The sequence below is a fragment of the Phalaenopsis equestris genome, unplaced genomic scaffold, assembly GCF_001263595.1.
Source record: "Phalaenopsis equestris unplaced genomic scaffold, ASM126359v1 Scaffold000244, whole genome shotgun sequence".
Taxonomy (NCBI): domain Eukaryota; kingdom Viridiplantae; phylum Streptophyta; class Magnoliopsida; order Asparagales; family Orchidaceae; genus Phalaenopsis; species Phalaenopsis equestris.
Genome location: NW_018164686.1, coordinates 16,645 through 31,019, shown reverse-complemented (window position 1 = coordinate 31,019; position 14,375 = coordinate 16,645). Strand labels below are relative to the sequence as shown.

At 34.6% G+C, this 14,375-nt stretch overlaps 1 protein-coding gene across 4 annotated transcripts in view; it reads right to left on the bottom strand.

The window, feature by feature from the left end:
* LOC110024076 (alanine--tRNA ligase, chloroplastic/mitochondrial-like) overlaps nt 1–6,192 on the bottom strand; it is a 29,322-nt gene extending 23,130 nt beyond the window's left edge. For 2 of the 4 annotated variants that reach the window (XM_020723816.1, XM_020723819.1), the window contains exon 1: nt 6,040–6,192. In XM_020723816.1, coding sequence (XP_020579475.1) covers nt 6,040–6,127 — 88 coding nt within the window. In that variant the 5' untranslated portion in view covers nt 6,128–6,192. Of the gene's footprint in view, nt 1–3,699; nt 3,793–6,039 lie in introns of all 4 variants that reach the window. The other 2 variants (XM_020723817.1, XM_020723818.1) reach the window with 2 other exon arrangements.
* Between the last annotated feature and the right edge of the window lie 8,183 nt (nt 6,193–14,375).

The window sequence follows — 14,375 nt, the reverse complement described above, 5'->3', positions numbered from 1 at the left end:
TTTTCTTTAGGCATTCGTATAGCTCTGCTGTATGATTTAAGCACTAACTCGTTCTAGGTTCCGAGGTTGTCGTCCGATACGACGTAAACCCTCATATCTTCTAGACGATTTGTGTGACCATGTCACACAAATATAAGCCCTAATTAAATAAATTGGCAGGATGAAACCTTTTAATAATTTCTTCTCGAAACTGAAGCTCAATCATAGGATAGACTGGGAAGCCACCGAGGTTCGCCTCCGGGTCTGTGACCTCCCCAAACTTTTTAGCTGCCAGCAATTACCAGAAAGACTCCAAGATTTATACGGTTAGACTACAACAAAAGTCTATGTCCACTGGAAGGAAAGAGAAATCAATCCACCAAAGACATACAAGTCACAAGCTTCGTGACATGTGCATAATGAATAATTATCGGTTCTTAAAATCAAGTGCACCCACATATAACCAAAGAAGAAGCCTGATAAAAACTTACATACAAGATGATTAACTCTACCAAGATAGTGGCCACCAAGAGAAAGCCAGCTATAATGCTCACTGATGACGCAAGCAAATGTAGTCATCCTAAATTTACCAACTCTTAAAATAAACTAAAATTGAGAGATATGCACTCCATGGAACTCTAGCTGAGAGAGTATGCTTACTTATTCAATATCACGCAGCTCCAAGTCGACAAGGCGATACTTGATGGAAACTTCTGTAGCTTTGCTTTAGAAACCCTAGAAGACGATATATCCTTATAACCAAATAGACAGTCATACCTTTCTAGCTCCTAAAAAATGTTCAGGAAGTGGGTTTGACGAAGACGTGATTGTATAAAGGTAAGGGAAGGATAATATGAGGGATGCGACATTTAGAGAGGAATAACGCTGCCATCCAGACTGAAAACAGCAGAGGGAGCCATGAAATTATTATATATAGACTGTTAGGAGGATCAATGACCTATTTCTGAGCAAAATACAAACATAGCACTTGCAAAAGCACTAAAGAGTGTAAAACAGAGAACAAAAAGTCTTCAAAACACAAAAGCTAAAATTCTGAAAAAACAAATAGGTGATCTAAGATATAAATAGTCCACTACTAAAAAGAAATCATAATTCTTATTAAATAACAAAAAAATGTGGGCCCACAAAATCATAGCAGCAATAGATTAGCGGGAGAATCCTGCTTGCTCAAATACAACATAGAAATTCTCATCTCCGAAGCGTATCGGGTTTGCGGGATCACAGAAATCTGGTTTCCAATTCGGGAGCCCTACATAAATCGCGGGATCCAGTTATTCCGCGATTGCAAAATTGATTGCAGTCTTGCACTTCTATGGGGCTCCGCAATACAACAAACATGATGCTTGACGTCAGTGTCATTCTCCTTGGGTAGAAGGATCTTCATCTTATTCTCCGAAAACTTCTAGAATAAATCAACCACTAACCACTAGCATAACAAAGTCATCATCTTAATGTGTCTAAAGTATTCCCATTTTAAAATCTATGCTCATATCTATTTCATGCAATTCTAAAATACTTATGTCCTTCCAAAACATACCTTGATAGAATAAATAGTCATTCCTTCTATAGCACAATCAAAGCCAAAGCTGCATCTAAACTAGTACTCTCAAAAGTCGAATCTCTAACTATGAAGAGTAGCATATTTTTGTGATTTTTCATGCTCAGCAGGTTGATTCAGCAGAAAAAAATCCTAGAGTGGAATCTATGACATGTTGAATCTCTCTCGGTGGTCCCCGAAAAATAAACCGTCAATCAGGACATCCGATAACTCCCTCAACGAGGGTTAATCTTTTTCTAGTATCAACTCCTTGGGTTCACTACCATCTAGGACAACCAATGTTAGTCCTACTAAAGTCTCTTTCATAAGAATTGCTTGATTCACTAGTATCTCTCTAGCGCCGGCTGGAAGCTATTACACCTCTCTGACATCTTCATTTTCCTCTATATCACTATCAATCTCTTCAGTTGCTTTTTGTTTCGTGAAAGAGGTTATTCTTTTGTTTGGAAAATCTAATACAATGCGTCCAAAACCACAGCACTTGAAACACTCTATGGATAGAAAAAATTTGAATATGTTGGTTGGCTCCATCTATTGTCCACTTTGAACTAGGCTTGAATGCTCTACTAAATGTACTCTTGTTGTCTAATCTTGAGGTTGAACTTTATCTATAAAGTGTGGCAATCATCTAGTGACATTGTTTCTCCACCATTAAAACTAGGGTTTATACATCCTGTAAGTCCAATATAGTTGCAATTGTACCATGTTACCAATGGATGTCTCAATCCCCTTAAATATTGAGTTATGGTGTTCTTCTCGGGCAAAACCAGTTTATAGTTCGACATAAGTCGATCGAACCAGTATATATATCCTGTACTGAGAGGCATTTTTTGTGTAAGTGATGAAATCTCAAGAATATGTCATGTATGTAATACGTTGGTATTTACTTGCATTGCATCTCTCATTTTAATTTGGACCGTGAAGTGATTTACTTTTTTCCTCACATTGGTGTAAGCATTTCAAATTTTTCCACCACAAAAAATGTTCAAGATTAACTCAATAGTGGCTAGCTTGACCCTTCTATCCGATGGGATGTCATTTTACTCAAAAAATGTTTCACTTCCTAGAGCTACACGATGACCAAGTCTCGATCCATGAGACTATCAAAATCCGGCAAGTGAATCTTAACTCCAAAATTTTGGCTTCTACTCTTATCTTTAGGATAATGATTCTTCATTACAAAAGAATTGTATGGTAAGAGGGATTCATTTTATCCTTTCAATCTGACAAATCATCGTTGTGGCTATGGGTGACCTCACTGAAATATCTCCTCTTAAAGTCCGCAAGTTTTCATTATAGTTGGAGAATTTCTTGCCGCATAACCTCTATAGAAAGTTTTTGGATATCTCGCTAAGAGTTTTTCCTTGGATTCTCCCAATAAGATTTTTGTTAGGTGTAAGGCAGCAAATCAAGATTGATTAAGGGCTTAGGTTTTGGTGGCAGGTGTGGGGATGAATTTTTCTTAAAGATATAAAGATTAAATTTTAAAAGTTAGAGTTGGGGGAAGAAATTATGGTAGGAATTGTTAGGGTACGGGGGAGAAAATTTTTCTGAGTCAAAAGTTGTATGGAATTTTTTGTTTAGATATAGGAAAAATAAATCCCTAAAAATTCAGGATTTGTCAAGTTCTGATACCAGATGATATTGTTCAAGAGCTTCTAGAATGTGCTTCAAAAGCGGGTTTGAAGAGGAGATGATTGTGGAATGGTAAGAGAAGAATAATATGGGTGGTCGACGGCATTTGGAGGAGAATAAAAGATGTTCGGCTGGTGTACCGGCTGAAAATAGCAAACGGAAACATGAAACGATGATATGCGAAAAATGAATAAGGTCTACCACATGTTTCCAAGCAAGATAAAGACACGCTGCTTGTAAAAGTAAATGAGACAAAACACCGAAAAGCATATAACAGAGAACAAAAGCCTCCAAAACACAAACAAAAGCCAAAAGTCTAAAAAAAAACAAGATACAGTACATCAATAATCACTTACAAGAAAGAAACCCTAATTCTAAAAAATAACATAAAGCCTGGGCCTAAAATGGCTTAGCAGTAGTAGATTAGCGAGAGAATATTGGTAGCTCAATTACGAGATAAAAAATCCCATCTCCCAAACGAATCAGGATTGTGGGATTGCAAAAACCTGTTTTTAGTTTGAGAGCCCCCTGTAGGGATCACGTGATCCAGTTATTCCGCGATTAAGGAATTGATCGTGGTCTCACGCTTCTACGAAGTTCTGCGATACCATGAAAACACTGCTCAACATTTGCGTCAAATAGATTCATGCAAATCAAGAAAAACTTAATTGCATGCACATTGCTAGATGAGTATGTGTTATTCTTGAGAAGGCCAAATGTTTAAGTATAATACCCAAAAATATAATTGATATTTCAACTATGTGAATTAAAAAGTGGTGTATATCCTAGAAAATCAAATCCTATTTGAACTTGCTAATGACTGGTATTGACCATCTAATTGATCCAAATCAAATTAGGGATGCTATAAGTATATCTTAATTACAATTGATTCAATTAATAATTCTTCCTCTTAACTTAATATTGTCGCAGAATTTCTTGAATTTTGTAATAGTATAACAAAGCATATCAATGGTTTGAGGTATGTCGGGACTTAATCCGAGTAGCAATTAGCATAGTAAATAGACTAATTTATAGAACTTAAAACCCAAGTGGCTTACATAGTCAATCCATTTATAAAAGGATTGTGGATCTGGGTTAAGATCAAATTAAGTCATTTAAAACCCAATCTAATATATATTCATATTTACCTTTTCTTGGGCTCATTCAATATTGGCCAACTTTATTCCAGACCATTCTAGTAATTCAAGTATGTTCGACATTTCAAAATATAGGCTTCGAAATCTTGCTCCGACAACCCCTTGTCCATGACTTGCCTTCGGTTCAATAGCCGACAATCTTCCCTTTGTTACCTAGTGTACTTACTAGCATTTCTCTTGCCATATGGCCTTTGTCTTATCGATACCCCGCTGGCAACTTCCTTCTCACCTTACAAGCAAGTGCTTCTCAATCCCTTGGTCGACATCCCCTGAAGTCACCCCAAGTCTTCATGGCAACTTCAATTTGTTAGCACCTTGGCAATTCATCTTAAGAAGCCAACTTCAACTTGCACTATCCTAGTGGTCAACTTCCAGTAATCTTTCCAACATATAGACAATCCTCGAGCAAACTTTAAAATTGCATACCCCTTTGGTCAACTTGATCCTTAAGTCACTTGCCCTTTCGATCGACTCATTCCACACCTTTCAATGGATTAGATTTCGCCAACACCTAATGATCACCTTCTCAAACCCATTTGATCAACTATAGTCACCTTTGCTACCAGACCGACTTCTTGGAGTCCAACCCAACTCATCGGTTAGGTCACATGGCCGCCTTTTTTTCAGCATGTCTTGGTGAATGTAAAAATCATATATGTCAAAATCCACTTTCCAACATTAGTAGCCTTGAGTTGGTTGTTTTATCCCTGATTCCTCATATGTTTCTGTTCTTATGAATAAGGACCTAATATTGGAAAAAGGAGTCATTTCATCTTGCCAACTTCAATATCACGATAGTTGAGGCCAATAAATGTCAGCATCTCTTTCCATAGCAACATGTTCTCGCATGGCTTTCCTAGCATGAGGGACAAGGCAACCAATAACTATACTCCTGCCACAAATTTGAACTCCTCGAGATTCAAATTTTTTGAATCTTGAGTTCACTTAACCATTGGAATTTTAAGATCACTCTCAATTTGATTGCTAAATTCCCTCCCTTGGGTTCATATTATTTGAATTTGAAATTTCTGTGCTTTAGCATCTAGAAGGCTGGGATTCTCAAATTCCCCTCCTCGAGTTATCAAACTCTCCAACCTCCTTGTTCATGAGTTCTATAGCCATCCTTGGTCATGAGCTCTCAACTCACCCACCCCCATCTCCTTTAATCCACCTCTAATTGCCCAATAATGACTTAAGCAAATTGGCTGCATCTTCTTCCCAACCTTCTCGGCTTCATGAATCCCGTGAGGCCATGTAAATTTCTTGATTTCCTTTGATCATAACCCTGCATGAAGTAACCTTTTTGCCACCTTCTCATTATCTTCTCATGTATGCATTTCTCGCCGTCTATTTTTTCCGCCAAATCTTCCACCTCGCATTCTTTAGGTTGCCATCACTCAAAACGAAAGGGAAGGGTTGGCAACCCAGTTAAAGTCCCGATACATAGCCAAACACCTAATTAGATGAATAAGATGAACTAATGCAATGCAGTGCAGCACCCCACTCCCAATTAGGTATAAATACTTTGATAATGATTCCGAAAATGAGTAGCACTCCAATGAAGCGCTTCTGCAAAATGTTGAAACGAATCCATAGCGAAAAATCACAGAAATCACAGCATACAGAAGATGATCACAAGCTGAGTTCCAGGAAGAGAAACGATTAAAGTCAAAGAAGACCGATTTGAACCTGGAGAAGCGGAAAGCCAACGAGGCGCCAAAGAGACTAAGATGAGAGGAAGAGGACCTGAGGTATCGAGCAGCCTCAGTCCCCCCATTGCTGTTTCAGCGAAGGTATGAGACGAAACGAGAGGCCACAAAGCTTACGGTCTTATGCGTAAGATTCAATTATCTGAAAGCAATCCCTTTTGTGGAGAAAAATGTGAGTACGTAAGAAGGAAGTAAGCAGAGTCAGGAGGGTTATTGCAGGGCTGTAAACGGGTTGAGCTTGAGCTAGTTTAGGCTTCGCTCATGTTCGGCTCGTTCGAAGTAGCTCATGTTCGAAATCGGCTCATGAACAGTGTGTTTGTGTTCGGCTCAATTTAAATATTCGTGTTTGTGTTCGGCTCGTGTTCGGCTCAAAATTGGCTCGTTAAACTAAAATTGAGAAAAATAAATGTAAAGTGTGGGATTCGAACATGGATCAAATCTATACAAATGAAGACACTAATCACATTATCACATAAGGTGTTATGATTTAAACTTAGACATAAATATATATAATATATTATTATATAAATAATATATGTAATATATTGTTATATAAAAAGTTATATAATTTTTTTTTCGAGCCGAACACAAGCGAATAAACTGTTGTTCGTGTTTCGCTCGTTTACATTTTGAGCTTAAATTATATAATTTTTTTTTCGAGCCGAACACAAGCGAATAAACTGTTGTTCGTGTTTCGCTCGTTTACATTTCGAGCTTAAAAATTTATTCGTGTTCGGCTCATTAGGCTTAACGAACGAGCTGAACATGAGCTGCGTAACGAGCCGAACACAAGCTGTTCACGAACAACGAGCCAAATCGACAGCCCTAGGTTATTATGGTTATATCCGTATAACCTTTTTGTAAATTAGCTTGTAACCTATCTGTTAGTAAGTTGTGTGTTTATGTAAGTTATAGGAAAGCTATAGGGGGTCTAACGCAGATATAACATTAAAATACTCTCTCTATAACCTACTGAACGTACGTAGCACCGAGGTACGTAAATTTTTCCCCTTTTGTGTTTATTTTTTTTTTGCGATCAGGTATTTTGATATTTACAAATTACGTATTGAAAGTGATTTTTGTAAATCGATATATTAATTTGATTAAAATGAAAAATATGGATTGTGGTTTTATCATGAATTTTAATCTTTAATAAACTTCTATATATACATATATAACCACTAAACTTATTAAGTCATGTAAGACAATTGTATGATAAACAAATAGAAATTTCTAAAATTTTAAAATAAGTTTCAATTTGCATTTTGATTTAATATTTGAAAGAAAAAAAACAAAGCTTATCATATCAACAAAATTGATATAATTTGTGCGCTTAAATTTATGTGATGGTATGATTCATAAGAGTAATATTTTAATGGAAGGTTTGTATACTTGCTACTTAATCCCTATGTATTTAGATATGAAAAGATCAAAACTTTAATCTTTACATATGTGATGACTTACCTATGAATGGAATGTGTATTTCGGTTGGTCAAGGCGTTATAAATACAAAATGTAAAATTTAGGTTTTATCTCATTTTTAATTATATATAGCCATTATGTAATTATTGTGACATCTAAAATTACATGATGGAGTCCAAAGTGAAATGATAATTAGGCAATATCTTACTAGATTTTTCAAATGAAATCAATGGAGTACAATATGTGGGAAATGGGGCTAATCAAATAGTTTTGTTTTTTACAATAGAATACAAGTTATGTAACGGGCTAATTACAAAATATATTAGGGATTGTGCGGAGAGAGAGCATTGGCACTACATATGTAACTCTATTAATGAGATTTTGACATAGTTTTATGAAAAAACAGTTCTTCTTTCACCATGACTGTTTGAGAAAATTTATGTGAGGAACAAGTTAATTGCAAAACATATTTGTTGAATTGATTGAGGGAACACATCAAAGTACTCGGTAACATTGAATAAATCATATTGTTATCACGTGCAATAAATTTGATGCAAAAACCAAGTTAATGAAGGACACTCTGATGTGTTGTGATAAATGCTCTCATGTGGGTGAAGCTAGTAATTAATGGCATTGAAGCAAGTGTTCAACATACGCCAATGGTGTTTTATAAGTTAAATTTTGAGAAAAATTAAGAATTATTAAGAAACGTTATGGTATACCATGAAGATCCTTCTCGAGAGAGGTTATTCCCAAGAAGTATACACCACGGTTACTTCCTAATAGCAACTAGTAAGTGGAATTGTATTATTTGTTAAGCTATAATGATTTCATATTTAATGTATATATCCAAGTGGACAATGGAGGTTGCTTTAAGAACTTCTAAAAAAACTTTGAAGCTACAACTTTCTCCTTTAATCTCCTTATTAGGTTGAACAAGAGTGAACATATTTGCACTTTATGGCCAAATCCATAACTAGGAATGAGATTCCAAGATGTCATTTGTCATTCTAGCTTTATTTATATGCCTCCAAAGGGAATTACCAATTTGTAGCTAAAGATTCTTGCTCATGGGATTGTATTCTTTATGAAAGTTTTCACCATCAATAAGAAAACATCTATAGATTGAAGTTGGGACCCTTTTGCTCAACTATTAATTTAACTTGAGCTTTTCATAAGTTATGCTCCCATAATTTTAATTTTATTGCTAATCATTTTTTCCCTTTTCAAGCAAGACATAAGGAGGATCAAAAATAAGTTTCCTCACATCCTTTCCATTCTCATTTTCTTCTCCTCTTACTTTATCTTTTGTTCAACAATCATTAATCCTTGTCAATAAAGATGTGCTTCATGGCATCCATCTCATATTTAGGGGTAGACTTAATAATGAATAAGCACAATATATATTAAGTTTTGCTCTTTCTTTTGAAATCTACAAAAACGTTCATAACACCTCTTGAAGGTGGACATGGTATGAGGGTCATCTTGAAAATACGACAATCACTGGTATTCATACAAATAGTAGCATTAAATACATTATCAATTTTATATTTTAAACAAATGTTTTGGAAAATCTTTTGGGGATTGTCCGCCTAAGAAAGTTTCTCATGAGGATGTCTTTCATAAGTCATGTCAAAAGTTACCTCTCTCGAAAAGAAACTATGACAATCTACAATTTCTTAAAGCAGTTATCATTCATCCCAACATTTCACTAAACACAAATAACTCTTTATGGATGAACTTCAATTACTTGTTATAATGACATTTATCATCACTAGTATGTCCTATAAAGCAATTATCAAGGCTTAGTTGTCGCATTTGTGATTGTTTATTATGAATATTTAGGCATTGAAATTGTATTTATTGTACATGATAAAAATATTAACAATACGATGATCCATAGCCCCCAATCAATTTTTATATTTCATTAAGCAGAGGATGTCATCTTTAATGTATTTCACCTATTATTTTTCATGGTAGTTATAATGGTTTCGTCTATACTCATAAGAGAGTTACCTCCATAAATACTAATATACAATTTAGCTTGAAAGAGATTGCATACCCATTATCAATATTATCTTTAAACAACTTTAGAATTTACTTTTTCTTGCACAAACATCAGAGACCTTAAAAGTATTTTTCTCCCACATATAACAGTTTGATTTCATAAACTTAATATAGATGTGTGTGTGTGTGTGTGATCTGATCCAAATGTCCTTGACCAAAATAGAGCAGATACAAGAAAGACACGTGCCGTCAATTTGAATGAAAGAAGATATCCTAAGAAAATATATATGCTTTCACATGTATTTTATTCAAGCATCTCATAGAATAGTTCGATTCCAAGGACTCAAAGATCTCGCTCGATAAGAAAATGATTATTGTTGGACAACCAAACACAGGACTCAAGGAACTCAACTCGTGAGTAACATGACTTATGGAACTCGACTCGTGAATATCATCTATGATTGATTGGAAGGGAGCTCGCTACAACTTGGTTGTGCTTGATTATCTTATTAGATCTTAAGCATCATTAATTACTCAGTCATCTCCTAGTCGCCCCATAACATCATATATTTGAATTAGCTCTTGGTCATCATCGACTTTTGGACTGCCCCTCATCTATCTACTAGTCCTACATCGCCCAAACACCATAAAAGCCCTCTACCTCTCACCTTTAAAACACAGGTCAAACGCTGACGGTCAGTCCCACACTTGAACGATTGAGGAATGGAAGGAAATGGTCGCTGATAAGCCACATGAATCCTTTTCGGTTGGAAAACTTATTTTAATTATTATATGTTTTTGTCCTATTTAATTAATGTTAAATAATGTTTAAGAAAATTTTAAGAATGTTATTTAATTAGGAATTTGCAAAGTTAATTTAATTTAATTATGATATATAATTGTGATTAATAAAATAAACTAATATAATATTTAATATTTAAAAATATATTAATTAAGTACTCTTATGAAATTTCAATTATCAATTAAATTAAACGAATTATACACAAGGTTATTTAAGTATTTATGCCATAATTCATGTAAAGGAAAAATAAAACTGATAGAGGCTGATAAGTGTTAACTTGTTATTATATGTGCATTTAAGAGCAAGTTTCATCTGAGGAATAAAACAGTGTACTTTAGATTACATCGTAGGGGTAGATAAATATATTTTATTTTATAATAGTTATGTTTATTTACTATTTCTCGGCTTTTATTTAAAATGCAAAAGTACGTATTTTCTTTTAAATTTTGAATACAAGAAAAATAAATACAATATGTTACATGTATGTGGGAGTCATTTATTGATGGTAATGATAGGGTAGTGCAGTGCAACCATGCATGAAAATTAAAATTAAGATGAAAATGAAAATAAAAAAGGTTGTATGCTTTTATACTGGTTGTAAAATATTAAATGCATATTTGTATAAAATATATGTTTAGATGTTGACTCAAAATTGAAAAAGCATAACATAAATAACAAAAAGTAAATGAAATTGATTTTTTAATGTTCTCTTTTATTACACAACATTTTATTTTTCACTAACACTTTTTTTAAATATTTTAAATTTAGAAATATTTGTCTACCGGGTAGTTTTAACTCAAACCTTAGTTGCTAATAATTTACAGTAAAATATGGTGCTTGCGCCAGAAAGCAAACGATAATGCGTGGGAAGCTTGACAAGCCTGGGCATGCACTCAATCTATCTATCACGAAAATTGCACTGAGCCCGACTACAACAGGTCTGTGGTGATTTTCGAAGCAAAAGCACATTGTTAGTCACATTTGCTTCGACATGCCTCCAGTTGAACCTTCAATGAAATTATTTTCTTAGTCTTAGGTAGACAGACTACGGTTTGGCGTACTACAGGGAAAATGTCCAGTGGATTGGGTATGGGTATTGGACAAATCTGTCTGGATATGTTCAGAAGAAGAATAGATGGTAGAAAAGCACCATTGAGGTGGCGAGTCCCATATGATGAGTGATGATCACAAAAGTCCTAACAACCGCGATGGAGTTTGACATCACCTGCATCAGGATGACTCTGTAAAAGTAAAAGACGTCATGTAATTCATCATATAATGGGATTCAGAGACCTAGCCATAAATGATCTCTATAAAATGCCGACTCGATCATGCTACAAGTATTTGACCTCTCCACCTGACCGACGTTACGAAGGTCGATTGAAGGATTGATGACATGAAAACTCATACAGTACTTGGTAACATTATCTTTGATCATCCTTTACTAAATGAAAAAGCTAGCAACCATAGAACCCACGAAAATCATGTCATATAGGTAAGAAGATAAAAAGCACTGAAAAAGAAATCGAGACATGACAAAGTTAAAGTAGTCGACAAAAAGGGCATATTTGTGAGTTCTCGGTGAAGGTCGTCTTCAATTGCTTCATCACAATGACCTCCTCTTCCAATCTTCCCTCACATGATGATAAGATGTTTGTCCATTACTCATAGATATAGCTTACTAATGTATAAGAAAATCAAATAGCCAAAATATGAGCAATCTAAATGTCATTGACTAGACTGAGTAGCTACGAGCATGGCGAGTGTAGACAATCAAAACAGCTCAGACATCAATTGGGTGATCGACCCTGGGGGTAGATGAACTAGAAAGTTGGACTACATCTGAATAGTTGAATGAGAAAAGTTGACCAAGAAATTGGTCGAGTCACAAATCGGTTGGTTCAGATAGCTCTCGGGAAGGAAAAAACCTGTATAAGGGTGAAACACCAGATAACTGCTAATCACACGACAAGAAATCGATTGATAAGGAGTCACCTAATTAGAAATCAACGAGGGTGTAATTGTCATTTCATAATATCCATTAGATCTCTATATAAATAAATGATTTAACTTTATTCGGTGATAAATCTCTATTTTGGTTCAGCAATATGAAACACCTAAATTTTTATATTTACATTTACAACACTTTGATTTCATAAACTTAATTTATGAAAAATTATTTTTCGCTTTTAAAAAATAAATAAAAATGTTATTTTTTATGTGGCACGAATGCATGTATGAAATTTTAGGTGCTAGAAATGTAAATAAGTAAGATATGTTAATGCTCATTGTTAGAACTTTATAAAAGGTAATGCCCATCATTTTAATATAGGAGATAGAAAATAAATAAATAATAATAATAATATCATGATAAAAATTATATTATGATGGACATCAAATTAATGAATTTAATTTGAAATTAACGCCATATTTGAAATTTGTATTGAATTCATTTCACAGAGAATACAATAATTTTCATGTTCAAAATAAGTGAGTAATTAAAATCTATCGAATTAATATAATACCATCTAAAATGTCAAATATTACACCTTTAATGATTACATTCCATTCCTCGCGCGATTATATTTTATTGTCGTATGAAAATCCAAAATACACACGAGTGAAAAGAAATTGACAGAGAATACAATACGAACGTTTACTTGAAAGTCTCGAAAGAGAGAACATCTTAGGGCCCGGCCTAGTTGAAATAATTTAACTATGTTGTTGTATGTCACAAGATTTTAACAGTTCTTAAATAACTAAAAATAATACTACATATGTGATATGTAACATTTGCCAAGGAAGTAGAAAATAATATTGAGGAAGTGACGATGACTTGACTACTACGAAGAAAAGTTAATTGTAGAGATTGTGCGTCACAAAATATGATGTCAGTGTCTTTAGTAATGGCAATGCGACGATCGTGGTGGCGTCAGCAGTGGTGGAGTGGTTTGGTGGAGGCAGTTGGGCAATGGTGGCCCGACAACGATGTGATAGTCCAATGGTGGTGGAGCTCGACAACGACAATTCAGGGGGTAGTGGAGCTTGACAATGACAGTATGACAATGGTGGAGCTCAAGAATCCTCATGAGCTTATATCTCCCTACAATCTTCTCCTCCCTGTCTAGGTCCCCCACGCCCATCATAAAGAAAAGTGAGGCTCTGTTTACAGATTTTAAGAGCGATATTCTCCTAAATACTACATGAATTTGGACAACTCCATCGGGAGGCGCATAGTAATTTCATTGATTGAATGATATCAAAATTGAATGATTTTGGACTTGTTGGATTCATCACATCGAGACGCTCAGTGACAATCCGGCGATGGTGGAGCTCGACGACGACGATCCAGGGGGTAGTGGAGCTCGATAATGACAGTCTGACAGAGGTGGAGCTCGAGAATCCTCAGGAGCTTATATCTCCCTACAATCTTCTCCTCCGTGTCTAGGCCCCCCCACGTCCATCATAAAGAAAAGTGAGGCTTTGTTTACAGATTTTAAGAGCGATATTCTCCTAAATACTGCATGAATTTGGACAACTCCATCGGGAGGCGCATGGTAATTCTCTTGATTGAATGATATCAAAATTGAATGATCTTGGACTTGTTGGATTCATCACATCGAGACGCTCAGTATGACTATATACTCGTTAGATTTAGAATTCATTTGATCATTTATCCAACCATCCAAAATATCCAATTACACTTAAACAATTTTATCTGGACTTGATTGGACCCGGGTTAAACCAAGTTTAAAGTTGCTAGGTTTGTCTTTTAGAGACGCTCAATTCGATTATAAGTTTGATGAAATTAAAATTTGGATGATCACAAGTTCTTATTTGGAATTATTTTTTAGTCAAAATGCTCAGAAATTCATATATGATTAAAATAAAAATTTAAAGTGCATTTAATCCAAGATATTTTTAATTAATTTATTCGTTACACAAAACTAATCCAAATAGAATAGAAAAGAAAATTTATCTACTTTTTAAAAATTTGAAAAATCAATAAGAAAAGGCTAAATTTATAAATATCAATATTTTGACTGCTGTATATGTAATTATTCCATCTTTTTTTATTGGATTCA